At 38.5% G+C, this 14,065-nt stretch overlaps 1 protein-coding gene across 10 annotated transcripts in view; it reads right to left on the reverse strand.

Moving 5' to 3' along the window:
* Positions 1-1,322: 1,322 nt before the first annotated feature.
* Positions 1,323-14,065, reverse strand: part of CLEC16A (C-type lectin domain containing 16A) — a 60,578-nt gene continuing 47,835 nt past the window's right edge. For 4 of the 10 annotated variants that reach the window (XM_039731973.1, XM_039731972.1, XM_039731978.1 and 1 more), the window contains one exon: positions 1,323-6,006. In XM_039731973.1, the coding sequence (XP_039587907.1) occupies positions 5,666-6,006 (341 nt within the window). In that variant the 3' untranslated portion in view covers positions 1,323-5,665. Of the gene's footprint in view, positions 6,007-7,053; positions 7,093-9,754; positions 9,962-14,065 lie in introns of all 10 variants that reach the window. The other 6 variants (XR_005630179.1, XR_005630178.1, XM_039731980.1 and 3 more) reach the window with 6 other exon arrangements.

Below are 14,065 nucleotides of genomic sequence, written 5' to 3' on the forward strand. Positions count from 1 at the left end.
AGTGCATTTCTGTCCAGTAAATTTTCAATTTTCAGCATGACAAGAGGTTGGAGGCAGTGCTTTCATTCCCTCTCTGATCGTTATTAACTCAGGGCAAGAGGCTCAATCTGACTCAGTGTTCAAGCCTAGAAAGGTTTAGTACAGAGACACAGGAAAAATGACAGGACAAAAAGCTGCAAGAGTTCTGAAGCATCAGGATACAGAACCACAAAGCAGTTTTAAACATGAAGGAAGGGACCTTCCCGACCACAAATTGGCATCCTTAAAGCAGTATTACTGGCAAAATGTAGGAAGTTCAGCTGCCAGGAGCAGATTTTAACTCATTTTCCACAATACACCATGATTTAATATTTGTATCTTACAGTAAATCACAGTGTTGTCTCCTACCTCTGATACCTAGCTTGCTTATTTGATGGTACAATGTAATTGAATTTCTTCCTAAGAAAGCTTCTGGAGCAATGACTATTTTGAGAAATAACATTTCCCAAGGAATGTATATTGACTGTGATGAATTCCTATAGATGTAGAGGCTAATTAACAACAACCTAACTAATAACTTGGTTGGATTTAAGCCATATAGTGATCTGGCAACATGCACCAGAGAAAAAGGCAGAGGGTGAAAGCATATATTTGGGGAAGAAATCACACATGACAGGCACTTTCCAAGTGGTTCACAGATATTTTAGATGTTGCCCAGCCCCTCTTAACCCTTGGTCTCATGTACTTTGCATCACCCTTCCAGGCCTGTTTCTGCTCCCCCTCCTGCTATGTCTTTCCTGCATACAGAGTGCAAATCACCTGACTCAAAGATGAAAATGCCTAACAAGTCACATATGCACAATATTCTTCTAAATAAAAGCAAGGTTCTGCAAATTTTGCCTTTCACTGCTCGTGGATGTCCTTGTGAATCAAATGCATGCAGCAGCACATGAAAGGGAAGGAAGTTTTCTTAGTAACACCATTTTTATTGCCAAGTTCCATTTACAAAGAAAGGTCTATTCCTTGTTCTTGTCCAGGTTTTCAATAGCCACAACAAATTCTCAATGCTAGCAAATACAGACTGAAAAGTCTGGATTTCAGAAACATACACCAATTTTTTCTAATTCCACTCCCTTCCCAGATGCTTAGTTACATTGTTCTTTAAATTAACATAAGATATCACATTTACTCCAAACGTCTAACTTAACTTACATTAAATAATTAATACTTATTGCCTGTAGAAAGACATTTCAGAATTTAATTCACACCATGTTTGGGCTTTTTTCCATGTAAATGTAAGTGCATGTTCAGGACTTTTTTTCTCAAATGAACTACATTTCAGACAACTTTACTGAAATATATTTCATAGGAAGGCAGTCCATGTTCATTAAATGCTTTTTGTAGTGCTTAAATCCCAGGTACATTCATTCTTCTAGAAAAATACATTTCCACCTCTTTGCACTGAAAACAATCAAACTTACAAAGCAGCTAAAAATGAAGGAAAAAGTTTGCAACAAAAATATCAACACAGCTATTTACAAGTGGAGATGCCTAAAATGATCTTCTAAAGTTTGTAATGTTTCCAGAGGGTTTCCTGAAGTTGTGACAATGTATAGTTAGTGCTGTCTCTGGACAAAACAAAGCTCCTAGACATTGTAATAGTCTATAAATTTGCACACTTGAATCTATTCTCAATCTGTAAAAAAATTATCTTCATGTTCATTGTAAATACTTCTGCCACAGTTAGTCCTTAAATACAGCCAAACACTCACCCTCAGATCTTCTCATAAATGCTACCAGATTGCAATTACTATGTGTCTTAAAGTCACTTGAGTATGAGTATCCATAACAAAAACTAATGGGAAACAAGATAAAAATCTCAGGAATCTTCAGATAATGATCTTAAAAGAATCCTGTGAACTAGTCTGGACCTTAACTTTTGTTATCAAGTATTCTTAATCATTACCTGCTTAAGCCATTTTTAGTTACTTTTAAAATAAATGCACTCCACACATTTATTTATGGTAACAAGACAGCCCCAACAATGACAAGTTTTTCCTTTTCATATTAAGAACCGAACAATTCAAGTTAACAAAACAATAAACCAGATACCACCACAGTGCACATTTATTAGACAACCAAAATTTAGCTTTACATTTATAATACATTAACAAACACAAAATATATATTTTATAACACCTTGCAAAAGAAATCAAATCTGAGCAACGTGCAAATCTAAAAATGCTGGGAGATCAAAATAGGGAAAATTCTGTACAAATGCAATATAAAAATATGTTTCCATATGAAAGAACCCTCTGTTTGAGACTCAGTCAAGAACTGCTTCTCCTATGTCTTTGTTGCTGCTCAAGTACTGAGCAGCAGAAAAGCCCCCAAGAACTACTCCCCTCCCAACCCCTAAAAACATCCCACCCTAATAAGCCCTGCTTGGATCACCCTCTGCTTTTCAGAATCCAATGGGAGATGGGAAGAGTTATTCTATTTGTTTCTAATTCATGCTGAAAAAGTTGGGAAAGGTCAAGAGAAACACAGCAGGCAAGCACAGGAGAACTTCTCCAAAAATTGCTAGATAATAAAGAGCAGTGCCCAGGTGAATGATATCCCAGGGTAGGGCAGTGGTGGTGAATCAGGGACACACCAAAAAACTCTTTTAAGAAGGACAGTAGCAGTTAAGAAGACAATTTTCAACATATATTTAGATGGCTACATTAGGCTGTCTGAAAGAAGGAAACTAATTACCTTGGAGGCAAAAGGCCTCAGTCTCCCTGCCCCCAGCTGAAGTCTCTGCAGATCTTTGATTCAACTACAGGACTAAACCATTTATCTTCCCAGGCAGCAGCTGCCCGCCTAGGCAATGCTCTTTTAAAAGCAAGTTTAACTTCAGCTGGTTAGTGGAGACAAGAGCAGGATGCTTAGCTTGGCGGAGGTTTTGTGACTGCTATTCCCTGGTGGTCAGTGCCACTGCTCCTGAGGCTGTTCTGGGGCTCCCTGTGCCCTGCAGGGGAGTGACTGATTGCCCCAGAGTGACAGCACCACAGCAGTGACATGTTTGCTCTTAGTGGCTTCATCCTTACACTCAGTTTAACCTGCTTGTCTGGTAGCTTCTTCAAGCATAAAGTTTATTTTACTGCTAGTGAAATGACACTCAATTCCAGGGCAATTACTGAATTCCTGCATTGCTTGAAGTAATCACAAATTAACAGCAAACCTATTATTCTATTTTCCTAATAAAGTATCTAAATTATTTCCTGTGAAGCTCTCACTAAACAAGTGATCAAGAGATTTAAAAGCCACTCAAAGGTAATGAAAAGCACAAAGTCACCTTCCTTTTCCTTGCCCCATTTCTTGTGCAGTATAGCTCAGGGGTGAGATTATTCACATGCATTGAAGAGACTCCTTGTGAATGGGTCTAATCTTGCTAGAACTGAATTTGAAATGAGATAAATTAAGATCAAGGTTTTCCAGTCTAAAATGAATCCTATTTAAGGGAACTGAGCCTGCACAGTGGTATTTTGTGTAATCCGGGTCAAGAATTTAAGGTTAATAACGAACATAAAATGCTTTCTAATTAAGTGAGGCATTTTTTTATAATGGTCTTCAGAATATTACTCAGACTACAGTGTAATGCTGTACCATTTTAGAGAAAGTCTAGACTGCAATCACTTCAGCTAATAAAAATTCATGTGGTTCTTGTGCCCAGATTGCTACTGATGTGCTTGTTCAGGTACATGCACATTAGCTGCAATAGTGACTGCATGAGTGCAAATACATCTTCAGCATGAGACCAAAAAACCCAAAAAAAGTAGGCTCTTATTCCAGTAATGTGAGATTTTCACACAAAATCCACCACAGTGCTGAGGACACCCAACTCTGAGTTCAATTAGAGTCTGGGCTACTCTGGAATGGTCAGAGTATCAGTAAATTCAATTTGAGATAAAGTAGAAATCACAGAAAATCAGAAATCAAAGCTGCATGAAAAAGTTAACAGGGGGAAAAAATTACTGGCATTCAGTAGCAGACACCTCATATATCCAGTTGGCAAAGATTCAATTATTATGTGAAGGAGAAGACAGAAAAAGTGAGAAAAGTGGTACCCGTGAATTAGTCAATCTCATATATATACATATACACATATATATCTGTACATGTGTATATATATAGATACACACACACAGAGGTATCACTGAAAAATCACTTCAAGTATTCCATATGACAGCCAGAAAGAGGTTCAATAAGCAACTGGGAAGTGTAAAAACTTTGCAGGTTCACCCGTTTGGTAAGAACTCAATGCCAGTAGAGACAGAATGAGGACACAGACTGCAGTGTGACTGAAATCAATACCAAGTAAACAGCAGTCCTGCTCTGAGGAACTGCCAGCTCAGTGTTAAGAATAGACCAGCAATGACAAGCTACTCATTTTACTATTAATTTAAATTAACTTACTTGGAAATTGATGAAAAATCTTAAATTCCTTTCATGTTAAATTATGTATCAAATCAGCAAAGCACATTCCAAACTTTAAGAAATATCTCTCCCTTTTCTGTCAACTTGGTGTCAGGATCTAGGAAGTAATGTTAACACTTTTATGTAGCAATGTTGTTTAACTGGGATACTATCCCAGACAGGAAAAAAAAAAACCACAATACCTTTCAAGATCAGACTTGCAAAGGAATTATCAGTTAGATATGGTGACTTTCTTCCTACATGACTATGAAAAATTTGAAAAACCTCTTTAAAGTAAAACTGCTTCTGTCTGCTTCTTGAAGTTGTTGTTCAGTTGCAGGGATATCACCATTCCTCAGATGTGTAGCAATTTGACTGTCAGAAGTGAACAAACAAGCTATAGCAATCTTTTAAAACATTTTACATTCCTCTCTAGGTAGCTAAGCAAAGACTAAAGTAGTCTCAAAAATCCCTTATGTTAATTTGAACAAACATTGTGTTTTAAATTTGAATCAAACCTTGAAATAAATATTACATATGGAAAACATAATATTTAAGTCTGGAGTCCTACAAAGACAATACTGAATGTGGCCAAGCCTGCTGGTATTGTGCAGATCTCCAAAAGATTAACAAGATCAGGATTAAAAAAAAAACCAAAAACCAAAACAACCAATAAAAAAACCCCAAAGACAAACCCAAACCAAATAAAACCCCAAAACCCCTCTTCCACAAATAAAATCCCAAACCAAACTGAAAAAACACACCCTGACTCAAATGGAAGTGTTACCTCTGTCCTATAATATATAATTTTTTCTGGTCAATGGCATGTCTCCCGTTTCAGAGACGTAGTAATGCAGTACCATGAAGCTGGGTATCCAAAAGTCTCTTCACTTTGCCATAATACTGTAGACCTTTTACACTTAATTAGTTCCTATTAGAAAGACAGTAGGTCCTCTGAAATATGTCCATATTCTTGTATAAGAGAAACTGGTAGGAAAGAACCAATCCAGATTCAAAAGTTTGGGTTTTTCTCTCTTCCCCAGTTCAGATATGCTGAGTATCCGATGTTGGCTCTAAAAACTGCTGACATTCTCTGTCACCACTTGGTCCCTTCATGTGGACCTGAGGCCTCTCAGGCCTCCAGAAGTATCTGCACTCCCAGAGGAAAAACAATCACAATTTGGTTGCACTTCCTTCACTGTTTATTACAGTCTGCATGGTGGCTTTAGTCAGAAGATTCTTCCTCTACCTCCTTCACCTTGTCAAGCTCCGTTTCAGACTGCAGAGAGGCCTGAGGGATGCAGCTGAAGGTTCGAATGCTGTGTGGATCCACTGGGGGCACCAGCGTGAGCGACTCCACGCTCAGCGTGTCCGTGCTGTCATCTGTGAGGAGGGATATCGTGGGCTGCTGTGCAGGAATCAGGCTGGGAGACAGGTTGGCTGTTTCTATGTCACTGCCTTTTACAGCATTTCTGCTGGACTTTGAAACAGCTGAAAGAGTTTCATCAGTCAACATCGTCTGACTGGAACTGGCCGTCAGAGGCTGCTCTGGAGCTGAAGCATCATCTGAGAAAAGAGAACACCAAGAACAATCAATATTCAAGTCAGTATGCACATTAAGCCTAACAAGACACCATTATTCATGAGTGCTCAAGAATAACTGGGTAGAGAACGCAGTTCTGTGAAGCACTATGTTTACATATCCACATTTTAGTAATTAGAAATAAAGCTAAATATTATAAAGGCATAAACTAAAATGCCAGCAGGATTATGTTCAAATTAGGAACCAGGCAATTATGTACATTTAGTATTAGAATATGTATCAATATTAGAAATATTCTTTGAGAGAGGAAGTTGAGGGAAAGAAAACCTCTCCAGTATTTAGTATGAACTAAAATGAACCCACTACCCCTTATCAGGAAGATCTTTAGAAATGAAAGAAAAAACTGAAGAACCACTCTACAGCCAGCTTTCCCAAAAGGGGCCTGTTTCTTACAAAAATTTGGAAGTCATTCTCTTAATTCATCCTCCAGATTCACATTTAAGCAACACCTCAACCACAGAAAGCAGAATTATGGCAGAAGAGGAAGGAGGATCATTTCCTTACTGCAACTGAAAGGTGCTGCAAGAGGCCTGCTTTACACAGCCTTGTGAGACATGGGCATTTTGTCCTCTAAGCATGGAGCATCCAGCACTCAAAACTGAGAATAAGCATACATGCTACTGAAAACTGATATGCTGCTGCACCTCCTACTTTATGAAAAAACCCTGCAACATGAATAGCTATTTGTGCTGTCCTTTCCCCCTAAAAATCCTAGTGAACTGTCAAGCAAGCTGTTCATTTGGCTCAGGATGGAGAGGGAATGGACGGGATGAGGTGAATCAGCCTTAGATGATCAAGTATGCCCAGAAAAGTAATTTTTTTTTTCTTTTCAGACTACAATAATAGATGCCATTAAAGTAACAGGTATCCAGCTTCAAGACAGACCAGTTTTAAAGCTTTTGTAAGAAACAGCATGTGTTCAAGTGTACAGGAATCCTCAGAAAAGCTTACGAGGCAATGTAGTGAATAAAGAAGCTAAGAATTAAGTTATGGTTCTAATACACAGTGACCTTAAAAATATTTCCGTTTCAATATGATTCCAATTAGTCCTGGAAAAGAACAGAAAGCATGAACATAAGACAAAGGGGAAAAAAAAAAAGGAAAAGCAAAGTAGAGAATGGAATGGGTATCAGTAAGGTAACAGTGGATAACACTAAAATTACTGATTTTTTTTTACCTTTCTGGTATGATAACCCAAACAATGGTGTAGTCTCACTCCAGAAACCACTCACATGTACTTTTTGCTGAATTGGTGACTAAAGCTTCTTGCTTTGATAAAAAGATTTATAGATGGTAAAAAAGTCTACTTTTAAATAAAAGAGACATCAGTGGTTATTTTTGAACTATAAGGACATATTCAAAGTAACCTCACAGATTCTTCTGTCAAGAAGCTTTAGTGAGAATGTAGCAACTGGTAACAGAGGAAGTGATGCAAGAGTTGCATGGCAAATGAACTGCTAAAACCATGAAATACAGGCTCATTTCTCTGAATTCCAAGCTAAACACTAACATTTCAGTATGCACAGAACAGTGAGTTTCTGCTTTTTGAAACTATACAATCTTAAAGGACATCAAATGTTCTTTGCCAAGATAACTTTTTAATCTTACTTATAGTATAGCATGAATAGTCACCCAATTCAGGATTCAGAAACCTGAGGCATTCTGGTAAGTAAAGTATTATCAATCAATGGCATTCTGCTCAGAATGTTGTATACAGCACATTTCTATTTAACTTCTGAATCTGCACTTCATTTCTTAAATAATTCCTGCCCCTCTGCCAATAGAATATCAATGTCTTATCTTAATACCTGCATTTACTGAAATGATGAAAGACATTATATTATTTTGTTATGCTGGATGTTTTGGTCCCCAAATCCTTCCAGGTAGGTTCTAAATCAATGCTGAAGTGACTCCCTTCTTAATGCCACAAACAAAAAGTATTTGGAAAAAGTCTTCATAAAAAAAAGTATCTGGAGCTAACAAGTCCAAACTTTCTACACAAAAGTCTCGAAAAATATTAAGAAAGATAAAAATATCAAAAACTGTAAGCAGAATATGCTGCCCAGTGATTTTTCAGTGGCAGCATTTGTAGAGAATACAAGATCAGAGCTCTCCTCTGCTTCCCTCCAGCTGTTATTTAGCATTGCTAGAAGCCAGTCTCTCTCCTCTCAGTGTCTTTAGTCACTGCCAGCCTCACTTCCACCACTGTGGCACTGAATTCAGGGAACAGTGGCTGATTGCTGTAACCCAGGGTGGCACTACTGCCAAAATGACCAGAAAGCAAATCCCAGCACAAGGAAGGGTGGAGGAGGGAGAGTTCTGAACATTGTCTAGAGCTCCCAGGAATGTCTGTCTTTAAGCAGGTACCAAGCTCTTGCTTCTAAAGAGTTTCATGTACCCAGCATGTTTACAGATTAATTTCTCTACTTATTATCTGGAACTTCCCTTTATACTATATATAAAAATACTAACTGGCTTTCAAAAAAGCCAAACTCCCAACACTTTGTTGCAGTTTGAATTTTGGATAGAAAGAAAATTTGTAATTTTTCCCTGGATAAAACCACCAGTCACTGAGACTGGTGCTCTGCTCTTAAATATCAGAAGGTTATTGCCTAATACTCGAAAACAGCATTTCTATTTATCTATCCCCAGTCTCTATGTATTTAGGCAAGAATGTTCTGGCACAAAATATATGCCAAATCTGCAACAAAACCAGGGAGAGTGAAGTCAGTTTCTTAAAATGGTTTTTAACTTACTACTGAGCTCTAACAAACAGCCTTCCATACCTCCAAACTTACTGTACTTATTGAAAACAAGGTGTAGTTTTGCAGGTTTTGGGGTATTATTAGCTTTCTTTGGATGCAGAGCCTTCACCAGCCTTACATGTTTTTCAGTACTTCTTTAATGCTACAAAGATTATTGTCACAGCAAAAAACCCAACTAGAACATTCAACTTGTTATATTAACTTATGTTGAGAAGGTTTATTGTGAAAGAAGTTAGAAAAGAACAGAAAAAGGAAAGAATGAATATCATCCACAGAAAAGTGTCCTAAGCTATACAGCAACATATTATGAAAGGGTAACAAAAATACAAATTACAAGACATGAGGCAAAAAGTTGCAAAATAAATCTATAAAGATGAAAAAGGGTGTTTATAAAATATTAACAGAGTAAAATATCTTCATGCCATGACAGTAACAAAAGAAAAGAAAATTAGATACAAGTTCAAACAGATTATATAACAAAGGTCATCTGAAGTGTATTTCCATATTTGTTTGCATCTGCTCCTTCTCCTCACCTCCTCAGGTAAGGATAATCAAACAGTCCATGAAGTCATCTGCCAGAATCTGATGATCACAGAAATATTAAGCTTGTGCCATCAGAGTCCAAGGACAGTCTTACGCTGAATGCCTGCCCATTTGACCTGTGCTATAAAGAGATTTCTTCCTGCTGGCCAAGGACCTGCATTACTGTCCATTCAGGAGCCTGTGCTTACTAAATTTCACTACAGCCAGGGCTGCCCTGTGCAAATGAAGACATGGCTGCTTTGAAGCTGGAAGCTTGATAGCACAATTTCCACCTTTGGCACGAGTGCCCAGAGACATGGGAGAAGCTACAGACAAGGCTTTCAGAAACAGCTCATCATTGCTTCACAGTTCTCCCAAACAAAACGCAGAGACAAATATTATGACGTATTCTTCAGTTTCCTACCTCACTGTCACTGCTGTCAGCATGGAAAGCAAATATGTTCTATTGATTGTTATGGGCTTGTGAAGGCTTATGGAGGAACCTGCCTGAGTGGGTATTGCGGGAGTTTCTGCTGCAGCTGCTGCTGGAAGGCCTAAACCCAGTGTCCACCGTGACTGTCAGCCTCCGACAGACTAAACACCCGCCGGCGTCCTTTCCTGCCAGACCTTACTAGAGGGAAACACAGCCAGAAATCATACAGAGGCTTCAACAATGACACAGGGGAGGGAAACTGGAATGGAGACAAAGGATAAATGTTAGAGCAGCAACAAGAATAAGTGACAAGGACACACCCGTAACTGCTGGTATCTTGAATACAATCTGACACCACACCGAGAGCCTTCTACATTTGGGAAATACTTCTGAAGCTGGAAGTATTTACTCTTTAGAAAGAAATGAGTTTATATGAATTTAAGCTTTTGCTTCCTATCTGAAAATGTTCATAAGTTTGGGCTATGTCTGGCAATACCAACAGAACTTACATCAAGGAGGGCTGGCAGGTATTTATTTGCATTACAATCTACTCACCTGCTTTAGAAACTTTGAGAGAAGTTATTTACCACAAATTCTGGTGACACAGAATTATTCTCCTTTCCCCTGGGCATGAATTATATGTGGTGCAGTACTGTGCAGGTGACAACACTTCAGACCATTCAGCCCTACTATTCTGAAACCCAACAGTAGCATTTTCATTTGGTTTATGATAAAGTCAAATACAGGGTTTGAAAAGATAACAGCAGTTCAGATGATGATGCTTGGTGCATAGAAAGTTCCTAGAAAAGAAACTTTCTAAGAACAAAAGTACTTCCTCACCTAGTCAGAAAATTACTAGAGCTTCACAGAACAGGAGGTCAAACCACATTTACATTACTATTATAGAGGGAAGAGACAGAGATGGTTTCAATAGGAAGGCAGGCACTGCTCTTATAAGCTCTCCAAGCTTGATTAATCACCTTCTCCTTGGAATGGAAATTTAATTTTACAGACTGGAATCCAATATGTTCTCTGCAACAAGGGACAGCTCTTAGTACTTATTTTAGGTCTTTTATCATCAATACCTGCCAGAAGCACAAAATACAGCTCAAGTGGCACAGATCAGTGCCTTGTGAAGCCCTCATTACCTATTGCTCAGATGTAAACATTTTAAGTACTGAAGCCAACTGCTTTTTATAAGTTAAGACAGCTTAAAAAGTAATAAAATACAGCACAGATGAGATTAATATATTCATAATTCTGGAAGACTGCTAACTTACAGTAAGAGAGCTTCTATATCTAATCCTTGGCATATATGAAAATAAGCACTTTAAAGAAGTGTACAGTTCCAGCAGGGATAGCCAAGACCTGTACTCTAAGCTCTGAAACTTGATGACTAAAATCTGGCTAATGAGAACATTTCTACCTTATGCATAGCAACATTTCAAAAGCACATGATAATTAAAAAAAAAAAAAGTAAATACGAAGAAGAAACTAACCTGATAGCAGCACTTGCAGAACCCAATACTGATTTTTCTGTCTTGCTAAGCATTCTACTTTCTTTAAGGGATGATTTCTGCTTTTTCAATTTTAAAGAACAATAATCTTGTAAAGGGCTAAGCTTAATCCCCAAACACTGCAAATGGGGGAGTTTCCAGCCTTTAAAATATCTGTGCCATAAAGCAGTGTGACAATTACTAGGTAGGATAGCCAATGAACTTGGGAGTCACAGGAGTTTATTTCACTCATGACAAAGCAACTGATGCAACACTGTGGGACTGTTTGATGCAGGTATGAGTGTTAAGCAAATTATTTTTACAAAACATTGAACTAACATAACATTCCCTTTTACACATTTTTAAAAGCTCTTTTGCTGTTTAATCATCAATGCATGCTCTGTTTTGTGGGACTCTTTGATGCAGGTATGAGTATTAAGCAAATTACTTTTACAAAACATTGAACTAACATAACTTTTCCCTTTTACACATTTTTAAAAGCTCTTTTGCTGTTTAATCATCAATGCATGCTCTGTTGTAACATTTTCTCTTAATTAACATGCAATTTGTCTTTATTTTGTTCTTATCTATCACTGTTCTATATAAAAATTGGTGTCTATGTTCCAAATCTTATTTCCTGAAACAACTCTGTGAAGATTTACAAGTACCATCTCTAATATATCAAACCCTGATCAGTTTAAATCTGTCAACAGACTGTAGCTTAGGACACTATAATCACAAGTTCACAGTATAAAAAGCTGTGTGGTTTAACATGTTGCTCTTAAGGAAGGTAGTTGAGGTAGTTTCATTGAAATCCAGATAGGCATCTCCCCTTTATCTAGTCTGGCCTTCTTGTATGAAGTTCCTGAGCAACCCAGGATGCTTTTCACGCTCAACAGCTTCAGCAGGTGCCAGAACAAACAGGGGAGCAGGGAAGGAGGGGAAGGGGCAGAGAGGGGCACACACACGTGTGTGTGTGTGTACATGTGTATGTGTGTGTTCAACATGGAATGGGAAATGACACAGAGTCAAATGTGACAGATGGCAGCAGCATCCCAGGGCTACCTTGGGACATAAAATAGATTTTGGTAACTGCTTGCTGCTCATCAGAGACTCGTTACTTCCTCCTCAAAGGAGCTACTTCACATCATGCAAGTCACTGCTGAGAAGCAGAAGAGGAAAGGCACTTTAGTTTCAACTGTCCTCAAGTGGTTAGCTAAGGGAAAACCACTGCTTTACTCAGAAGTGAGTGACTACCAACAACTGTTTCCATATCCCAGCTGAGTGGTCAGTATGACCTGATATAACACAGACTGTGCTCATGGTGCTGTCACCTACTTCAGCAGAGCTCTGTCCACGCACAAGCCCACGGAACAGCCACCTGCACATGCCAAACAGACCCAACTTTCATGCTATGTCCCTGTCAAGTTTCCACTACAGATCACAATTACATGTAAGTACTACAAAAGGGAGAACACTCAAACTTGCAGTAAACTGGTCAATCAGTTCATGCAGAGACACCGATCCCAAGAATGACACTACTGAATGGACACTGAGTATTGGCAAAAAGTGTCAAAAGAGCTCTGGGGTGTTGTGGAAAACCCTTCCTACATTCACACCTCCCAAAAGACCTAGCTCCAGGAATTTCAGAATTTTCACTAGTCTGTAATAAGGACCTTGAGACACCATCAGACACTCAGCCACAGGTTTTAAACCACTACTTGTGCTCTTTATTGCCTGCAACTACACTAAGCAGCTTGGTACAAACCAGGGCAGCAGCTTTGAAGAATTATGCACACTTATTGCTTTAGTCTGATTTCAGGAACAGTTTCTGTGCATGAATGAGATTCTTTTAGAAAGAAACTGAACTATAAGATATGCTGCAACTATGCACTAAATACACTTCCAACACTAACAGCAACATATTAATCTGACCTGATCACTGGTCCTTTGAACGGCCACGTACATGGCAAGGATTCTTGGTCCTAAAGGTCAGAGCAAATATGGTCCAGCAAAATCCCTAAGCCACATGCATGCACCTCAGTACCAACTGTGCATTATCCTACTGTGATAAAATACCTGCTCATGCACATAAAGTCACTGCCTTCCTCTCTGCAACTGCCCTCTGAGGAGAATAAAAGCCATCCCTGCAGCAGGTTAGTGCAAGTTGCTGATTTGGGACTGAAGCAGCTGATGCCATTGGCAGCTTCATTTCCTCTGACTTGGCTGAAGGTGACTGGGCCCAGTGGTAGGACTCAGAATTGGATCCTCACAGCTACATTTGCTACAGCATCACATTAAAAAGAAAAAAATCAATGCACACCCAAAGACAGTCTTCCTGCACAACACGTGACATTCTGCACATACTTTATGATTAAGTCACAATGAAGGTCAAGGTAGGCAGTTCATGCAACCTAACTGGTAAAGTGCATACTGAAACCAGGCACTCCAAAATACTTTTATACTTTTCCTCTGGTTTTGGTTTGGGTTTTTCCATTATTTTCATCTTCATTTTTTGGGGGATGAGGAGAGTAGGAAAGAGTTTGCAGTTTATTGTTGTTTTTCTTTTTTTTTTTGGAAATCAATGAGCAGCCTCCTGTCACCAAGCTTTTTAAAATGCAGGAAAAACAGAATTTTATGATACACAAATGCCAACACACTGTGTAAGCAGACTGCAATTTTGTGAACTGCAGTCTGTGATTATACTTCAATAATTCACTATCTTTTCATACTTGATAACTAATTACATGATCTATGCATTTTTTTCATAGAAGCCAGATTATGTGTGCTTGAAAGACCTCAGTCT

This window comes from Passer montanus, unplaced genomic scaffold (genome assembly GCF_014805655.1).
Source record: "Passer montanus isolate IOZ18808 unplaced genomic scaffold, ASM1480565v1 scaffold8, whole genome shotgun sequence".
NCBI classification, from domain to species: Eukaryota; Metazoa; Chordata; class Aves; order Passeriformes; family Passeridae; genus Passer; species Passer montanus.